Source organism: Desmodus rotundus, chromosome 9, assembly GCF_022682495.2.
Source record: "Desmodus rotundus isolate HL8 chromosome 9, HLdesRot8A.1, whole genome shotgun sequence".
Taxonomy (NCBI): domain Eukaryota; kingdom Metazoa; phylum Chordata; class Mammalia; order Chiroptera; family Phyllostomidae; genus Desmodus; species Desmodus rotundus.
Genome location: NC_071395.1, coordinates 68209735 through 68230014, shown reverse-complemented (window position 1 = coordinate 68230014; position 20280 = coordinate 68209735). Strand labels below are relative to the sequence as shown.

At 43.3% G+C, this 20280-nt stretch overlaps 1 protein-coding gene across 3 annotated transcripts in view; it reads left to right on the top strand.

Annotated features, from left to right (window-relative positions):
- The window catches only part of DNAH9 (dynein axonemal heavy chain 9), a 367496-nt gene that overhangs the window by 328223 nt on the left and 18993 nt on the right, over positions 1–20280 (top strand). For 2 of the 3 annotated variants that reach the window (XM_024564675.4, XM_053910525.2), the window contains 5 exons: positions 7595–7722; positions 10562–10789; positions 14363–14554; positions 15675–15866; positions 17824–17994. In XM_024564675.4, the coding sequence (XP_024420443.2) occupies positions 7595–7722; positions 10562–10789; positions 14363–14554; positions 15675–15866; positions 17824–17994 (911 nt within the window). Of the gene's footprint in view, positions 1–7594; positions 7723–10561; positions 10790–14362; positions 14555–15674; positions 15867–17823; positions 17995–18769; positions 18893–20280 lie in introns of those variants that run through there. The other variant, XM_053910526.1, reaches the window with a different exon arrangement.

Sequence of the window (20280 nt, the reverse complement as noted above, 5' to 3'; positions counted from 1 at the left end):
CAATCCTCATAGTCAGTCAGCCTGAAAGTCAACCCCACACATGCACAGAGCAACAGCATTCAAGACTCACCTACAATAGGAGTGCTCAATGACCCATGCAGGAGACATTACTGGAACACTCAGCTAAAATGATCAGGTAGACTGCACCATTGGGTCCTACAAGGCATCTACTACATAAAGCCACTCTACCAAGACTGAGAGACAACATATCTGTCTAATACACAGAAATAAATATAGAGAGGCAGCCAAAATGAGGACACAAATAAACATACCTCAAATAAAAGAACAGGAGAAATCCTCAGAAAAACAACTGAATGAAATGGAGACAAGCAATCTACCAGATAGAGAGTTCAAAAACAGTGGTTATAAGGATGTTCAAAGAAGTGAGTGAGAACTTCAAGAGCATAAAAAGGACATAGAAAACATAAAAGAGAACCAGTCGTAAATGAAGAATACAATATCTGAAATGAAGAATACACTAGAAGGAATCAACACTAGGTTTGATAAAGCAGAGGACTGAATCAGTGATTTGGAAAACAAGGTAGCATAAAACAACTAATCAGAGCAACAAAAAGAAAAAAGAACTTTTAAAAAATCAGGATAGTTTAAGGGACCTTTGGGACAATATAAAGCATAACAACATCTGCATCATAAAGTTACCAAGAAGGAGAACAGGAAAAGCAAGGGATTGACAACATATTGGAAGAAATAATAACTGAAAATTTCCCTAACCTGGTGAGGGAAAAAGTCAAGGAAGTAGAGTCCCAAAGTTGAACCCAAAGAGGCCACAACCACATCATAATTAAAATGCAAAAGATTAAAGAAAAAGAGAGAACCTTAAAAGCAGCAAGAGAAAGTTACCTACAAGGGAGCTTCCATAGACTTCTAGGTGATTTCACAACAGAAATACCTCAGGCCAGAAGTGATGAAAAGCAGAAGATCTACAACAAAGACTAGTACTTAAATAATAGCAACACTATTGTTTAAAATTGAAAAAGAAATAAAGAGCTTCAGATAAGAGAAAGCTAAAGGAGTTCATTACCACCAACTCAGTATTAAAAGAAATGTTAAAGAAATGTTTAATTGAAATATTAAATGTTTTTTAAGAAGAAGAAAGAAAAGAAACATATTGAATAGTTATAAAGAATAAAATGGCAATAAATACATATCTATCAATAATCACTTTAAATGTAAATAGCTTAAATGGTCCAATCAGAAGACAGGATAGCTAAATGGATAAGAAAACAAGACTACAAGAGATTCATCTCAGAACAAAAGGCACAGAAACTTAAAGTAAAGGATTATAAAAAGATATTTCACACAAATGGATATTTAAAAAAGCTGGGGTAGCAATACTTATGTCTGACAAAATAGACTTTAAAACAGAGCCTATTATAAGAGACAAACAAGGACACTACATAATGATAAAGGGATCAATCCAGCAAGCAGATATAAAATATTTATGCACTCAACATACATGCAACTAAATATATAAAGCAAATCTTGATGGACATAAAGGTAGAAATTAACAGTAATACAGTCATAGTAAAGGATTTTAACACCACATCAACATCAATGGCTAGAATGTATAGGCAGAAAATCATCAAGGAAAGAGTGGCCTTAAATGACACACTAGATCACATGGATTTAATTGATCATCAGAACATTTCACCCCAAAGAAGCACAATATACATTCTTTTCCAATGCACATAGAGTATTTTCTAAGATAGACCACATGTTAGGACACAAAACAAGTCTCAATAAATTTAAGGAGATTGAAACCATATCAAGCATCTCCTCTGACTACAATGGTATGAAACTAGAAATTAATTACAAAAAAATTGAAACATATACAAACACATGGAGGCTAAATAACATGTTACCAAACAATAAATGAGTTAACATTGAGATCAAGGAAGAAATCAAAAGATAACAAGACAAATGAGACTTCCGGCCAAGATGGAGGTGTAGGTAGACACACTGTGCCTCCTTACACAACCAAAGAAGGACAACAACAAATTAAAAAAAAAAAATGAACCAGAACTGACAGAAAATCGAACTGTATGGAAGTCCGACAACCAAGGAGTTAAAGAAAAAACATTCATCCAGACCAGTAGAAGGGGCGGAGACAGGCAGCCAGGTGGAGAGGACTCATGGCAAGGCATCAGCAGGCGGCAGTGGGACTGGAGCAGGCAAGGTGGCGGCTGGAGGACCTGGCGAGGCGGTGGATTGGGGACTGGGCGGACCCACCTTCACGTTCAGATAAACTGAAAAGAACAACTGGGAAGTGAGACACTCTGTGCAACCCAGAGTTCTGGCATGGGGAAATAAAGCCTCAAACCTCTGATTGAAAACACCAGTGAGGGTTGATACACTGGGGGGAAAAACCTCATAGACTCACAGGAGAGTTCATTGGAGAGACCAACAGGGTCCTAGAACATACACAAAACAACCCACCTGGGAATCAGAACCAGAAAGGCCCAATTTGCTTATGGGTAGCGGGGGAAGTAACTAAACACCAGCAGAAAGCAGGGTAACCCGTATTGTTCCCTCTCGAACCCCTCCCCCACATACAGCATCACAATGTAGCGACATGGGTTGCCCCACCCTGGTGAACACCTAAGGTTACACCCCTTACTATATATCAGGCCTGCCAAGACAAAAAAAAAAAAAAGAAATGGCCCAAATGAAAGAACAGATCAAAGCTCCAGAAAAAATACAACTAAGCAAGGAAGAGATAGCCAACCTATCGGATGCACAGTTCAAAACACTGGTTATCAAGACACTCACGGAATTGGTTGAATCTGTTCGAAAACCAGATGAAAAAATGAAGCCTATGCTAAGAGAAACAAAGGAAAATGTACAGGGAACCAATAGTGATGCGAAGGAAACTGGGACTCAAATCAATGGTGTGGACCAGAAGGAAGAAAGAAACATCCAACCAGAAAAGAATGAAGAAACAAGAATTCAAAAAATGAGGAGAAGTTCAGGAACCTCCAGGACAACTTTAAACATTCCAACATCCGAATCACAGGAGTACCAGAAGGAGAAGAGGAAGAGTAAGAAATTGAAAACTTATTTGAAGAAATAATGAAGGAGAACTTCCCTAATCTGGCAAAGGAAATAGACTTCCAGGAAGTCCAGGAAGCCTAGAGAGTCCCAAAGAAGCTGGACACAAGGAGGAACACACCAAGGCACATCATAATTACATTAGCCAAGATTAAAGATAAGGAAAGAATCTTAAAAGCAGCAAGAGTAAAGGAGTTACCTACAAAGGAGTTCCCTACAAAGGAGTTCCCATTAGAATGTCAGCTAATTTCTCAAAAGACACCTTGCAGGCAAGAAGGGGCTGGAAAGACATATTCAAAGTCATGAAAGGCAAGGACCTACATCCAAGATGACTATCCAGCAAAGCTATCATTTAGAATGGAAGAGCAGATAAAGTGCTTCCCAGGTAAGGTCAAGTTAAAGGAGTTCATCCTCACCAAGCCCTTATTATATGAAATGTTAAAGGGATTTATCTAAGAAAAAGAAGATGAAAAATGTGAACAGTAAAATGACAGCAAACTTACAGTTATTAACAACTGAACCTATGAAAAACAATAACAAGAAGAAACTAAGGAAACAACTAGAATAGGAACAGAATCACAGAAATGGAGATCACATGAAGGAGTGGGAGGGGGATATGGGGTAAAAGGTACAGGGAATAAGTAGCATAAATGGTAGGTAGAAAATGGACAGGGGGAGGGTAAGAATAGTATAAGAAGCCAAGGAACTTATATGTACAACCCATGGACATGAACTAAAGGGGGGGAATGTGAGCAGGAAGGGTGTGCAGGGTGGAGGGGAATAAAGTCCGGGAAATGGGACAACTGTAATAGCATATTCAATAAAATATATTAAAAATGAAATAAAGGAAAAAAGAAAAAAGTAAAAGGGGAGGGGCTGTGAAGAAAATCGCAAGATCATATCACTAGATGCAGAAAAAGCGCTTGACAAAATCCAGCACCCATTTATGATAAAGAAAACTCTGAGCAAAGTGAACATAGTGGGAACATTATCTCAACATAATAAAGGCTATATATGACAAACCCACAGCTAATATAATACTCAAAGTGGAAAAACTAAAAGTATTTTCCTTAAGATTAGACACAAGACAGGGATATCCACTTTCACCACTCTTATTCAACATAGCACAGAACTAGAACAAAGAATCCAAAAATTTTTATGGAACCATAAATTATCCCAAATACCCACAGCAATATTGAGAAAGAAGAATAAAGTTGGAGGTATCATACTATATGATATCAAATTATACTACATGGCAATAGTAATCAAAACAGTAATATACTTTCATATTATAAGCAGACATATAGATCAAAAACACAGAATAGAGATCCTAGATATAAACCCATGCCTATATAGTCAATTAATATGTGACAAAGGAGTTAAGAACATACATGGGGTAAAGATAGTTTATTCAATAAATGGTGTTGAGAAAATTGAACAGATACATGCAAAAATTTAAAACTAAACCACCTTCTTACACCATACACAAGAAAAAATTCAAAATAGATTAAAGACTTTAATGTAAGACTCAAAACCATAAAACTCCCAGAAGAAAGCATAAGCAGTAAAATCTCTGACATTTCTCTTAGTAGTATTTTTTGATATATCTTTTCAGGTAAGGGAAACAAAAGAAAAAATAAACAAATTGGACTTCATCAAACTAAAAAGTTTTTTACACAGCAAAGAAAACCATCAACAAAAGAAAAAGACTGGAATGAGAGAAAATATTTGCCAATGATACATCTGATAAGGGATTAATGTCCAAAATTTATAAAGAACTCTTACAATTTAACACCAAAAAATAATTCCATTTAAAAATAGGCAGAGGAACTAAATAAGCCCTTCTTCAAAGATGATATACGTATGGTCAATAGATCAATGAAAAGAGGCTTTACATCACTAATCACCACAAAAATTCAAATTAAAATCACAATGAGATATCACCTCACACATGTCAGAATGGTCTGTTGATTTATTGATTTATCATCAATAAATCAACAAACAACAAGCGCTGGTGAGGATGTGGAGAAAAGGGAACCCTCATGCACTGTTGATGGGAATGAAGATTGGTGCAGCCATGATGGAAAACAGTATGGAGGGTCCTCAAAAAAATTAAAAATGTATCTGCCTTATGACCCAATGATATCTCTTCTAGGCATATATCCAAAGAACCCCAAAACACTAATTCAAAGGAATATATGCACCCCTATGTTTTTTGCTGCATTATTCACAATAACCAGAAAATGGAAGCAACCCCACTTCTCATCAATAGATGGCTCAATTAAAGAGCTGTAGTACATATATACAATGGAATATTACTTGGCCATAAAAAATAATGAAATCTTACTATTTGTTACAGCATGGATAGACCTAGAGTGTCCTATGCTAAGTGAAAAAGTCAGTCAGAGAAAGATAAATACCATATAGTTTTACTCATATGTGGAATCTAAAGAACAAAACAAACAAACAAACAAACAAGCACAACAGAAACACACTCATAGATACAGACCACAAACTGACAGTCCCCAGAGGGGAAGAGAGTTGGGGGACTGGGTGAAAAAGGTGAAGGGACTGAGAAGTACAGATCAGTAGTTACCAAATAGTCACAGGGCTGTAAAGTACAGCATAGGAATCATAGTTAATAATATTAGAAGTATGTATGGTACCAGGTAGATACTGGAAATATCGAGGGGAATACCTTTTAAAGTGTATGATGATCTAACCAAAAAAAGAGAGAGAGAAAAAGAAAGGAAAAAATAAGTTAAAAGCAGTGAAGGTTTGGGCATGGACGTCATAGCATAAAACAATGTGAAAGTGAAATCCCAAGAGAACATGACTGGTGAGGGGGGCTTGCTGATGACCCAGAAAGGCATTCTCAGAGCCTCATGGTTGGAAATGGAAGGACCCTGCAAGGTTGCTTTGGCACATCACAAGGCTCGAGTGTGATGCAGTCAAATTTAGCTGAATGTTCAGCCAGCGCAAATCCCATCAAATCTCCCCCCTTCTCATCGTCTGCAAGATCCATTTCTTTCTCTTCAGCCTCATCGTCATGCCTGAAGCTTAGGTTAATGCAAACTGATCCTCGCTGGCCTCTGCAGTGCTAGACATTGTCCCCAGTAGTCCTTCCGGTCTGTAGTTTTCAAACTAATCTTTTGTAAGCCCCTCTTTTCCCTTATCCTTCTCTTTCTCATAAAGAAACAGGCTCTTTTGTAAGTAGAAATGTCACCAGGGCTATCTAATAATCCAGGCACCTTTTATCTGGGCATTTTCTCTGGAATAAGTTGTTTATATCCCTGGTTCTAAAGCTGACATCAAATGTATTGCCAGCTAGGATTTATAGAGTTTAATAAGAGTGTTTCCTGGGCTTATCTCAGCTGAATCTATAAGAACTATTCCTCACTACAAAAAGCCATCATTTTGCTTTGTCTACTCCAGTTAAAGGATAGTCTACATTTTTTAGTATTTAAAAGAAATGTCCAATATTGACAGTTAATATACTGCCTATTCAATTTTATTAGTTCCTCTAAAACTAAAAAATTCAAATACAGATTTGTATTTTCTTTTTTTTTTTAATTTCTCGTCTTTTCCCTTATGGTCTTAGAAGGTGTCTTTCACCTACCAAGAAAAATTGCTCAATGATTTTTTCATGGTATCATACATTTTTATGATCCTTTTTTCTAAAAAATATTATGTAATTTCTCTAAACTTTGTTGTATTAGGCTAATAGCTGATGTCCAAGTAAAATTGGTCCACTATATTAGGTCATTTCTTTGTGTAAACTTTTTCTTGGACTGGAAAACAACTCACAAGCATTGCTGTGCTTCAGTGATGTGGCTGTGAATTTGTGTTGGTGAAGCCATTCCCTTACTCCATTCCTAACACCAGAAACACCCAACAGATGTTATTGAGCTACATCCAACAGAACATCCCCACCTATGCAATGAAGCCCTTCCATGTCTTGCTTCTTTACTCTAATTCATGCAAAATGATGAGTTAAAACTTTGCTATGTCTTGGGATTAATAGGGGAGGCAGTCACTACAGTATAAAGTATAGTAAGCCAGACTACCTGAATTCTGCCCCTGCTGGTCACATGTACCAGTAAAATTCCAGGGGAAATATATATTCAGAGGAAAAAGCAAGTTAGACAGGGCCACGCGCACATGCATGCTACCCTTCCAGTCTTTTCAAATCAGCACTCTCTAGAATGGAGGGCCAAGGCCTAGCCTTCACACGGAAGCTGTACGGAAGAGCATCAGCACTTCCATCCATTCTTGGGGATTAAGTGAGGAGGTGGATAAAGCGATTTTGGTCTAGACAATGCTTCCTTCTATTTGGGAACAGAAAGCTGGAAGACGTAGTCCTTCCACCCCCCACCATACCCCCACAAAGGAAAAATGTCAGCACATGAGGCTCAGGGTATAGGTTCAGACACACCTGTGTTTGAGGAGTGGTTTCCTTCTGAACATTAAACAACACAGATCATCCAACACAGAGGTGATACTGACAACTCCGTCCTCTTTTTAGGTAAAAAACTCGGATATACCTTCAACAATCGGAATTTTCACAACGTATCTTTGGGGCAAGGACAGGAGGTAGTGGCTGAGGCTGCACTGGATCTAGCTGCCCAGAAAGGTCACTGGGTGATTTTGCAGGTACACACCCCTCTGCACTAATCAGGGTCATCCCTGACACCATCCATACCTGTCTGAACCTCACCTCTTGGTGTCTGGGCATCTCTCTCCTCTCTTTGCCTCACACCCACCCTCCCTTCCACACCCTTGCCCTTTTCACTCACTTCCTAATCATCCTTGCAATTGCTCCCTTTCATATGTTCTCTCCTCACTGCACCCCCAATCATTTTCTCCCTGCTTTCACCTGCTATGGCTGCTTCGTCTGGTTCAGATAACTCTGCTTACAACAGGAACCGAGTCCCCACCTAAAGCATGCTCGGGGCATTGGAACTCAGTTCAAGGCCATGGCAGCTGGGCTTTTCTGACCGCTGATTGCCTCCCATGCATTTCATGGAACTTTTTTGATGTACTTTTCTATTGTGTTATATGTTTTGCAGAATATCACTTGTATAACTCTAGTTCTAACTTAGCCTCTTCATTGAGAGTTCCAGTTAAGGTTTGGAAATCTAGAGCTACTCCTACTGGTAATTTTACTGAACACTTACAAGAAATAAAGGCCACCACCCTTCTGTCATGGCCTGCCCTTTTTTATGCTACTCATATGGATGCTGGGGCTGGGTGCCAAGTGCCTTACTCCTCTTTTTCTCCTATAAAAACCTATAACCACCTCTATTAGAGAATCCATTGCTATATTAAGATGATGTGATATATAAGTGTGTCTTTCACTACATTTTCTTAGGGAAAGAGGCATTTCTTTTCATGCCCAACACATTGCTGTAAACATAGCAGACACTCTGCAAAAGCACTCAATGAAAAAAATCAATGGAAGAAAAAAACAAATGAGAAAGCCAGTCAATCCTGTTTTGGCTTTCAGTAACAAGAACTTCCCCTGTCCCCTTACTGTTCACTGTGCTGCATATTGCTGCTGGGTCTTCATCCTTAATTATCCTGTTATTTATTCAGAGCCTAGCAACTGAGGGAGCTGCCATTCCCTGGGACTCTGTTTCTCTAGAAACAGCAGGGGGTGTCTCAGGAGAAGAGATGAAAACAGCTGGAGGTGCCTGCTCCCTCCCACGTGGATCAGCCTGGTGCTGGGAAAGTGTGATTTCCCAGAATCTCCAGCTCATCTGCCAAAGAGGCACCCTTCTGGACACTAGAGCCCTTGGGAACCCAGCCCTCAGTTAATGGACAGGGAGTGTTTCCTTCCTGAGAACCCACCGGTGCCCAGGCCCCCACATCTTGTGCTGGCGAGGTTTCTGAGAGCTCTCCAGGATTAAACTAGGAAGGCAGAATTCCTGAAGCAGTCGCCCAGTTACTCACTGGTGGGTTGCTGGCACTTCCTGGTTGACAGAACCCTGGCTCTCTGGGCAGCCCACTGAAGTTTCCACTCCAAAAGAATGATTATAAATGAATTTCTAATTTAACATATTTTTGTTTCAACATTTCAAAACCATTACCTTTGGTTATTTGCAGCAACTCTGTGAAATAAGTATGGCAAATATTGTTATTTCTTTTTTTTTTTTTTAAGAGAAAGCAAGAGACCGGATTGCTGTGGCTCAAGTGCTGTGCTCGGTGCTAGTCAGTGTATTTAAGGCCCTGTGAGCAGGCTTCCTCAAATATCTGCTGAAGAGCTTTCATCCATCCATTATAATGAAACATGTTGCAGTGAAGAAGTGACTATTTTTACTAAAGTGAAAGTTGCATTCTGCAGAGTAGTATTAAGAAATAAATGTAGGTTTAGACAGATAGACAGAAAGACAAGAATCACAATGGGAGGGGGAGGAGGGCTTGAAGACATTGCAGAGGTGACTGGGCTTGGAGGAGAGAGCATCCGTGAGCAGCAGTGGCTGTAGGAAGGAAAGTTTGGCATCAATTAGAAGAATGGTTTGGAGAGAGAGAGAAAGGAGTCAGGAAAGCTAGCTAGGAAGAGTTTAAATCAGTGCTTTTCACATTTTATCTTACATGCACATCACTGGAAGATCTTATTAAAGTGCACTGATTCAGCCCTGGCTGGTGTGGCTCAGTTGGTTGGAACATCATCCCATAAACCCAAGGGTTGCCAGTTACATCCCCAGTCAGGGCACATGCCTGGGTTGCAGGTTTGTTTCCCTGTCAGGGTGCCTGCTGGAGGCAGCCAGTTGGTGTTTCTCTCTTACATTGATCATATTCTCATTCTCTCTCTCTCTCTCTCTTTCTCTCCCTCTCTCTCTCTCTTTCTCAATCTCTCTCTCTCTAAGCAATGAAAAAAATGTCTTTGGGTGAGGATTAAAAGGGAAGAAATGCACTGATTCAGTAAGTCTGGGAAGGGCCTAGGAATCTGCATTTCTCACTAGCTCCAGGTAATGCCAACATTATTGGTCCACAGCCTCACTTTTGAGCATCAACTGTTCAATAATCCAGGTGTCAGATAGCAGGGATCTGGACTTGTAATGTAACCATGAGTTAGACTCTTGAAATGCGACCCCCCAGACCACCATCAGCATCACCTGGGAACCTGTTAGAAATGCAAATTTGCAGGCCCCACCCTAGACCTGCTGAATCAGGAATTCTGCGTGGGGGTCAAGTAATCTTTGTTTCAACAATCCCTCCAGGAGATTCTGATGCATAGTCAAGTTTGAGAACACTTAATATCCTAAGTCTCTCTAGAGACTAAGTCTAGAGAGACTTAGGATATTAAGGGAAAGGGTTCAATTGCAGGATACTAGGAGGCCCCTATTACTGGCAATCCCAAGCTTCACACTGCAATGTGATTTATTTGAAGCTGAGGCCAGACCCCTCCTCTAGCTGCCCTCCTGATAACTGTTTGCTGCTAACAGAACTAAGCGAATGCCTATATTGTGGGGTCTATCCTTCCCACCAGAACATCCACCTGGTTGCCAAGTGGCTCAGCACCCTGGAGAAGAAACTGGAGGAGCTCAGTGAAAACAGCCACCCAGAGTTCAGGGTCTTCATCAGTGCAGAGCCTGCGCCCTCGCCTGAGGGCCACATCATCCCTCAGGGCATCCTGGAGAATTCCATTAAAATCACCAATGAGCCCCCCACGGGCATGCATGCCAACCTGCACAAGGCCCTGGACAACTTCACTCAGGTATGGCCCTGGAAGGGAGGGAAGGAGAGCACCCCACCTCACAAAGAGCCGACTCAACTGGGTGGGCAAAAAGCATGCAGCTGGGGGTGGGGTAGGGGACCCGCTGGGCTGTGGTACAATGCCAATGTGGGCACAATGTGTTCCCTTTGAGATTGACCTCCACCCTGTGCCTACTCAGTACAAGCCTGCTCTCAAGTCCCAGACACACCTGGGCCCACAACCCAGACATGTGCCCTGACCAAGAATTGAACCAGCAACCTTTTAGTTCACAGGCCAGTGCTCAATCCACTGAGCCACACCAGCCAGGGCCATGTGCTAGATTCTTAAAGTGTGACCTGCAGAATAGCAGCATCAGCATCAACTTGTTAAAATGCAAATTCTCAGATCCCCACATAGACTACTGAGTCAGAAACTCTGGGGTGGGGCCAGGAATCTGTATTCTAACAAGCTCTCCAGGGGATTCCGTTGCACAACTCTGAGAACTCTATGCTACAAGGAGATTCAGAATATCAAGGGAAAGTTTCAGAGGCAGACTACTACACTACTGGAATTTCCATGACTGGGAATTCTAAGACTCGTGTTGTGGATTGCTTATTAAAAGTCAAGGCCAACTCCATGGGTGGCTCACTCCACATATAATGTAGCACTTGCAAAGTCTGCTGCAGGGCCTCTTTCACCTTCTCAGGAAGATGTCCTTTCTTGCTGCTTCTGCCTTGGAGAGTCTCACCTCCCTGGGAAGGGGAGTACATGAAGGTGTGAATACTGAGGGGGGGGGTTGGCACAGAAGCTGCCCTAAAGTCTGTCCACTACACTGGGCCTTAGTGGAGCCCAAAGGGATGGTTCTTGGACGTGTTGGGAAGGCTTTCTTCCCTGACATGGTAGTAGCATTAGTGGGTCTCTAGCTTCATGGAACCCAAGGTAAAACTCATTGCAAATCCCAGCTGAGTCACCTAGGCAACTTGAAATAGACCATTCAAGAGGACAACTGTTCTAGTTAGCCCAACATAAACCATCAGGACCAGGGGCCCTTTGGGGTCTGGTTTAACTCAAAATAAGATGAAGACCATTTGGCAGAGTGTCAGATTTTACTGTGGGGATGACATCCCTCGTGGTGTCAGAACCAAGCAGTCCAACTTGGAGAGGAAGCTGCCACAAGCACTTGAGAAGTGAAACTTGCCCAGTCTCCTTTCCCATTCACCTTGCCAACTTGACCCCAAAGGCCACACATAATCTGCAACAGAGAATCGGGGGCATGGCCAGAAGATTCAGGATGTTCTAGCTTGCTGTTTTTGTCAACAAATGTGCACCCATTGCAACATGGGACCAAGGGTAGTTTGCTCCCTTGTCCAGAGGCACTTTTATCTTTCATTTTTATTTTTCCTAAACAGGCCTTGACTGCACTTGCAGGTTCTCTGTGTCAGAGGTCAGGCTTCTGTATGGGTGGCTGCAGCTAGTTCCAAGCAAGCACACTGCTACCCGGGGAAGGCATTGGGGTACACAACAATGGCAGTGTCCATGAGACCACTGAACTGTACACTTCAAAGTGGCTAAGATGGTGAATTTTATGTTATGGATATTTAATCACAATTTTTTAGACTAAAATTTGAGAAAATGTCACTAGGATGGCATTGGCTGGCTCTGTGGCACAGTACAGTGGCAGGCCATGCCCAGTGCTTCTGCCCTGAGGGCCTTGGACAGAGCCAGGGAGGAGCAGTGGACACCAATCAGGCTCCACCTCCTAACAACTGATATTAAATATTATGCCTCCATCAGATTTTTGTCACCTATAACCATGCCTGGCTTCCTCTTGGGCCCTTGTTCTTGGGTTTACCTCCCTGTAAGGCCCGTGTTCAGCTTGGTCATCAGGCAACTGGGAAATCATCCCAAGGGATGCTGTCCTTTCCTGATTTTTCTGTTGCTGCCACAGTTGGCATTTTAGCCACTTATAGCCATCTCCAGTACCACATTCTAAGAAAGAGGGATGAATTTAGGATTATATTTATCATCCAAAAGAATTTTAATTGTCTCAGGATGCTTTCGCAGTGCCCCAGACAGAGGCCCAGCTCATGCCCCCACTATTCACTCTGTTTCTTCAGAGCCCTGGGTTAACACAGAGGAACTGACCTCGTTTTACTCCTGCTTCCCTGAGTTGAGGGCTGTGCTGCTTGGGGACAATCATTTTATTCTGGCTTTTGAGTGTGCCACTGTCCATTTTAATATGTGATTTCTTGTCTTTGGGCTCTCAGGCATTTTTCAGCAGGCCCCAATTTTTTCAAATGTGCCCAAGGTAACAAAGGAAGCACTGTACATGTCTGTAAAGAGCTTCCCCGTCCAGGGAGCAGTGAATGAATTTTTGCTTGCAAAACAAAACACAGTAATGAAGCAGTTGCTATGTCGTCTGCACCACCTCTGACCATTCACACTACCTCTTCATGGAAACATGGTGTCCAACGAAGGCTTCAGGTGACCCCCACATAGCCAAAGAGAAATTGAGATTGTGTCATGGGTTTTCCATGGACAAATCAGAGCGTGGACAAATTAAGAAGCTTCATCTGTCCTGTCCCCTCTGCTCCCCCCGCCCTTGTGAGCAAAGTCCTGGGACCAATTCTTAGAAGAAACTCCAGGACAGAACCCAACCCAATGTGTGTGAGCTTTGGGAATGCCTCTGTTGGGCTCCAACTGCAACATCTCGCTCCTTCCTGAACAGAGAGGGTCTCCCTCAGAAGAAATTTGTAGTTGTAAAGACTCCAGGGGTTCTAGTCCTACCATCCCTTCAAAATACAGGTTTCCCTCTCCCCACTATTACACCATCCCCCTTAAAATACACCAACCACAACCCCTTTGCCACCCCCTATGGACCATCTCCTGCCTCTCTTTTCTTCTGTCTGTCCCTTTTTTCATTCTCTCTTCAAGAGCCACATCTTCTCTGCCCACGATAGCTCTCAGCCAGGACCCCTCCACTCTCTTGTCTGCAGCCGAGTGTCCCATCAGCCCTGCCCAGGTGTGGCAGAGCAGTTAGGACAGTGAAGGGCATGCCTTCTCCATCTCTGTGGCTGGGGTTCCGATCCTCCCTCCACACAGCAGCCCCCACTGCCATAAGTTGGGGATCCCTGAGCCACACAGGCAGTAATTACACCTACGAAGTTTCTGTGATGGGTAAGAAAGGCATGACAGGAAGGGAAGAAATAAGAGATGATGCTGTGGGAGTTCCCACCCACACTCCTTCACAAAGTGACATGAATATGACAAACGGGACACTCCCACTCCTGTGGCCACTACCCTGTTTTCCATTAGCTGTGCTTGAGAACTTAATTAGCATGTCCATCTGTGCAAATGTTAACCTGAATGTAAACCTTCATTCGGTTTCAAAATTCAAACCCAGCCCTCGACAGGGCCCCCTCAAACCCTGAGCTCAGGCGTGTCCACGCATGCTGAATGGAGCTTAGACCCTAACAGGACAAACAGCAACTTTATCCAGAGCAACCCAGACACCCTAGCCCACGCCCCGCACTGCCCCACAGAACTGCAGCTCTATGCTGACAGCTGACATCCAAAGCGGCCCTCTTCTTTCAGGACACCCTGGAGATGTGTTCCCGGGAGACTGAGTTTAAGAGCATCCTCTTTGCTCTCTGTTACTTTCATGCGGTGGTGGCAGAAAGACGAAAGTTTGGGCCCCAGGGATGGAATCGCTCTTACCCCTTCAACACTGGGGACCTCACCATCTCTGTGAACGTGCTCTACAACTTCCTGGAGACCAACGCAAAGGTAAAGTCCCCCCACCCCCCCAGCTCCTCACCCCCACTCCCACCCTCACCCCCACCCCCGCCAGCTTGGGGCAGGGCATCAGTGCAGGTAAGTAGGAACAGGCACACACCCAAAGAAGGAGTGAGGAAGTGTGAGTTTAACCATGTGGCCAATCCCAGTGCAAGGCCGAGAAAAGTGCCATAAAGCTTGGGAAACCAAACCTGCATCTCATGGCTGGTATGAGTCAGTCCCCAGGTCAGTCAGTCACATGAGTGTTTGTTCCTGGGCCCGGGCCACCCCCGTGTGCTCACAGCTTTGCAGGGGACTGTGGATGGGCAAGAAGAGGCTCCACACTCACCTGATACAAACACCCAATTTAATTAGCTAAGGATGCAGAACTTCTCTTGGAGGAACTCAGCTCCTCACGTAGGTATGGCCTCACCAAAGTTGAAAAGGTAGCCAAAGCCTTGCTATAACCATATCTCCTTCATTCTTGTCTGATACTCCTTTTCAAAGAAGATTTTCACTAACTATCCATCCTCTTCCATTTAAGGGAACGTTCACACCATCAAGGCTGTTCTGGTTCACAGACCAAGCACAGCATCTCCAAGGCCTCCTCCTTCCCGGTGGGGAAATGAATCAGGCGCAGATGCCCTGCGCGGTCCCTCTGCCTCCAGCTGCAGGGACCAGGAAGCCCACCCCCCTGACTCCACCCCTTCATTTGCTGCACTTGGACAAGGCTGGGGGGGGGGGTGAACTTGCCTGCCTCAGTTCATTCATTAATATGCTAATTAATGGCAGGAAATTAAGAAAAGTACCCTGGTCCTCATTCTCTTCCATTTGACCTTTGCCTATTTAAAGGACTTGTCGGTAGGGCCACTTCACTGCCACAGTTAATGACGTGAAAGAGGGAAGGTGTACACGGGAGAGGTTGCACCCTACCTCTCCTCACCCTGTGGTGTAATTTTTCCAATATTTTGTGAGCTCCCATGTGTGCCTGACTGTGCTGGGCCCTGGGGTAAGCAGGGAAATGAAATGCTGCGGCTCACAAAGCACCCCATCCTGGGACCCTGCTGTGCCCCAAGCCTGACCAGCCAGCCCCATGTCTGTGTGATCTTTCTGTCCTTCCCTTGTCTCTCAGGTCCCCTATGATGATTTGCGTTACCTCTTTGGAGAGATCATGTATGGAGGCCATATCACCGATGACTGGGACAGGAGACTCTGTAGGACATACCTAGAGGAATTCATTAAACCAGAAATGCTTGAAGGAGAGCTATCTCTGGCCCCAGGGTTCCCACTCCCAGGCAACATGGACTACAATGGCTACCATCAGGTCAGGCTCTGCTCTTTGCTTGTGACAGACAGCATAATGGAGCCCACAAGGGACCTGGGTGTCCCTTCAGTGCTGCCCTGCATGGCTGAGGGACACACACAGAGCCAGGGGAGAATGGTGGACAGAGCACCACTCATACCAAGTGTGGCCCTCAGCCCCAAGTCTGCCTTGGTCAGTTTGAGAGCTGCAGGTTTTCTAGCCTCAAATTCACAATACAACTGAGCCTTTGGAGAGCTTTCGATTCTTGTTGTTTGGTTCAGTAATTCTATTTGTTGCTCTTTTCTACAAATAATATCTGCATCATTCATTTAATTATCTTCATTCAGGATATTGACAAAGCCATTAGGAGCAAAATTTCAGGCAAAAATTTAGCCAACTTTTGAAGTTTATATTAGTGATTCTAAACATCTTTAAGGGGACAAGACCTTTCAAGGGGCATTTAAAGTCTCGTGGGCAGGCCCCTCGCCCTTGTGGGTTGCTGTGTACAAGGTGCACACACTCACATACACATTCCTAGAAAAGCATTCAAATGAAGCTTTTTTATACTATTTCTTTGGGTTTTATTTTACTATTGCCACAACTATTTTTACAGCACTTATCTTCGCCTATGTAGCCTGTCATGGGAAATATATTAAAATGTATTTTTTAAAAAACCTATTTTTATTGTGTGACTTTTAGAGATGCCTAAAAGAACTTTGAATACCAAACTTAAGGGAAATACTAGTCATGGAAACATTAACTACAAGCTTTAAAATTAGTTTAATTCATAAAATTTAAGTAGGTAACTCATAAAAGTTATTTGATCTAGGAAAAAAGTGGACCTATGAGAATAAATTAAAAACAATAAGACTCTGAAAAAATAAAAGGATTTTTTAAAAACTGCTGGACATAACGACTACAGGGCTTTAGCCAAGAAAATTGTGCAAGTGCGCCCCCTCGTGTCCATGGGACAATTTGACAAGAGGCTGGAGTAGGTATTAGGCAATAACGAAGTGTACATTTCCAAATAACTGATGTAGATTTTCCCTTTTTTCCCTCCCTTTAATCTTTAAGTTAATAGATAACTATAGAGAAACTACCAAGAAGCTAGGGAGTGTGCTAGCTGGTAGAGGAAATACAAAAATAAACACACAAAGTTGCTTATTTACTTAGACTAGATATTGCTAAGACCAAGAAATCATTAAAGTCAAATTAGGAGTTAAACTGGAGGAATATTTTCTCACTGTAACAGAAAGAATTGTACTCAGAGAATATTCGGAGAGGAAAGGGAGCATTAAAAGCTGAGGAAGGTTTTTTAGGGACAGCAGGCTGTGGCCCACCATGGCTGACCACTGAGATGCCCTATTTGGGTGACATTCGGTTTTAAAGTTTTAAAACAGGAATACTTTTCCCCAGAGGCAGAAACTCTCCAGTTTGCCCTGAGTCCACACTTATTTTGCATGCGTTGTCTGGTGCTCACGCATAGGTTTGTCCTCCCTGACTTAGCTAAAGAGAGGGGAGAGAAAAGTAACTCAAGGGGAAAAGGTCTGAGATCCAAGGAGAGCTTGAGCAAAGACACCAGGTAGGCTTTAGTGTTTCCAAATGCCTCTTTGTGGAAGGACAGGTCGGAGAGCAGGGGCAAGGGTGAGATTGGACATGGAGAAAATCCTCTAAACTTCTCCAGCAAGAGAACGGTCCCATGAAAGTAGGAGTTCTGGAAACCAGCCCAGCTACAAAAACCAGTGGTGTGGAGGGATGGCTGGGGGCGAGGTGTGCTCTACTGGGCTGGAGCCAGCTGATAGCAGCTGGTGTCAATGAGGCAAGCTGGTGTGGGGGGAAGGGGCTGAAGGGACACTGGTGTGGGGGGAGGGGAGGAGGGCCTGCTGCAGCCCACTGACCACCCATTGGAGTACGAACCAGAGTGGGAGATGGGAGATGTCTTGGTTTGTTTTTAAGTGAGCCTGCCCTTGACTTCCAGTATGTTGATGCCAAGCTGCCCCCCGAGTCGCCCTATCTCTATGGCCTCCACCCCAACGCCGAGATCGGCTTCCTGACCCAGAGCTCAGAAAAGCTCTTTCGCACGGTGCTGGAGCTGCAGCCCCGGGACTGCCATGCCAGAGATGGAGTAGGGGCCACCAGAGAAGAAAAGGTGTGTGCTGGGGGAGTGCCTGAGGTCACTCGGGGGAGCTGAGGACTGCAGAGGGAGACCCTGCCCTGGCTGGCCCCGTCAGCAGGACACAGAACAGACCTCATTGTGCACACCTTCCCTTCACACGCACGCCCACCTGTCCAGCCTGGACCTGCTTGACCTTCAATCCAGGAGCCCTGCCCCCTTCCTCGATCATGTCACCACACTGGCTATCTGGTGACATCATAGGAAGCCCCTACCATTGCGTTTGGAAGTTTGCTCTGCTACTCCACCCAAAGGCCATTTTAATGCAGTCTGTCTGCCAAAGGGAAAGAAGTGAGCAATGGCGGTCCCAGAAGCTTGAAACGGACTTCACGGTTGCGTGGCAAACCAAGTGAGGGTGGGTGGGGAGCTGTTCCTAAAAACTTCCACCTGCATTCCACCAACCAGGTGCTCTTTGGGATTCTCTCATCCTCTTTAAGCCAAAAGCACCTTCTCTTTATGTGAGTGACATTTAACCAGAGAGTCCTAACACAGTTAAGTGCTACTAAGCACAGGACTTCTAGAATTTCAGCAAGGCAGAGGAGAATCATGGGGTAGAAAGACAGCCTAGGGTGAGGCATGGATCTGGGGACGACCAGAGGCAATGTGAGGGCCCTGCTGCCGGTGTGGCGGTGGCAGAGGGCAGAAAAGGAATGGGGCACTAAAAGGAAATTTCTCCATGAATTTTTGCTACAACAAACTAATTCATCCTGAGAGACATATACCACTTTACCTCCCTCCACCCCATGCTCAGATTCCTTTAATTAGAGATTCCACTGGGTTTACAAGGAAACACACCTGGGAGATGAAGAATTAAGAAACCTGGGGAGTCGCCAAACTTTTAGGCTTCATGGATTTGCACCCTAACAAGTCTGATGCAGGTGAGCACACTTGGAGTGGACTGCCCTAACTCACACTACTCAGGCTATTCTGCCATCGGAGGCATACCATATAATTTGAGAAAAGGAAGAGAAGAAATTTTCCATTACCCAGAATCCAAACCAAGTAGAATGGAAAACATTCCTAGCTCCAAAAAAGGTAGAAGGCTAGGACGATATAAGTAATAGAATTCTCCAGGCAACATTCAAAGAAGAATCTAGTTCTTATAATTTTCTTATCTCCTTCTTCCAACTAATTCAAGGAATAATATGTATGTATGTGTGTGTGTGTTTCAGAAATGGATAACTATGATCACTTGCCAAACCAGGAAAGCCTATTAGTACCACAGATACCAGGAAGTGGGCACATTTTGCTGATATGCCAAAAATTCCTACATATGGGAAAAGAAGGAAAGAGAAGAAAGGAAGGGGAAGAAGGACACAAAATCAATTCACAATGATTGGCTGTTATACAAATGGTCAACAAAAATATTCTCAATGTCACTCATACCGAAATGAAGTTAAAGGAAATACCATTTTCCACCTAATGGTAGATTTTCAAATATGGCACTGTCCGGTGATGAGGGCATGGGAAGGCAAGCCTCTCATCTCTGCTGGTTTAAATTACAGAACAATTTGTAGCTACTAAACTTTAAAGTGTTCATGTTTTTTACTCATAGTTCTATATGTAGGAATTTAACCAGTAAGAACACTCAAAAGTGCACAGATTTTATGATATATTTATATTTATTTATTACAGGATTTCTTACAGTAGTAAAAATAATAGACCAAATATCCAATAGGGGGATAACACAACAAACTATGGTCTGCCAAAACAATGAGATATATATACTGTTTTTAAAAAAACAAGGCAAATCCATATGTACTTATAAGGGGTTGTGTCCAAGATTTATTATAAGGTGAAAAAAGTAAGCTGGAAAAGCTATGGGTAGTAGGATTCCATTAGTGATGGATGGAAGGAAGGAAGGAAGGAAGGGAAGGAGGAAGGAGGGAAGTGGGGGAGGAAGGGGCAAATGAGGCAGGAAGGAAGACATGACACAAGATAAATATTTGGAGGCATGGATGGATGAGTGAACAGACAGATGGACAGGTGGGTGGGTGGGTGGATGGACAGATGGATGGATTAATGTATGGAGTTATATGCATCAAAAAATGCCTGCAGTAATTATAAACTCAAAAATTAGCAGTTAGTGGCTTTCCCCCCTTTGAGGGAATAGGCAAAATTGTGGAAGGATTTGCTTCTAATATCATATGGAACTGTAGTGTTTAGGTATTTATGGAAAGCATTTATTTATTTCCCCAAAAGAAAAAAAATGACAGAGGTGTCTGCTTGTGTAAATAAAGCAGACCACATCCCTTGGGACCC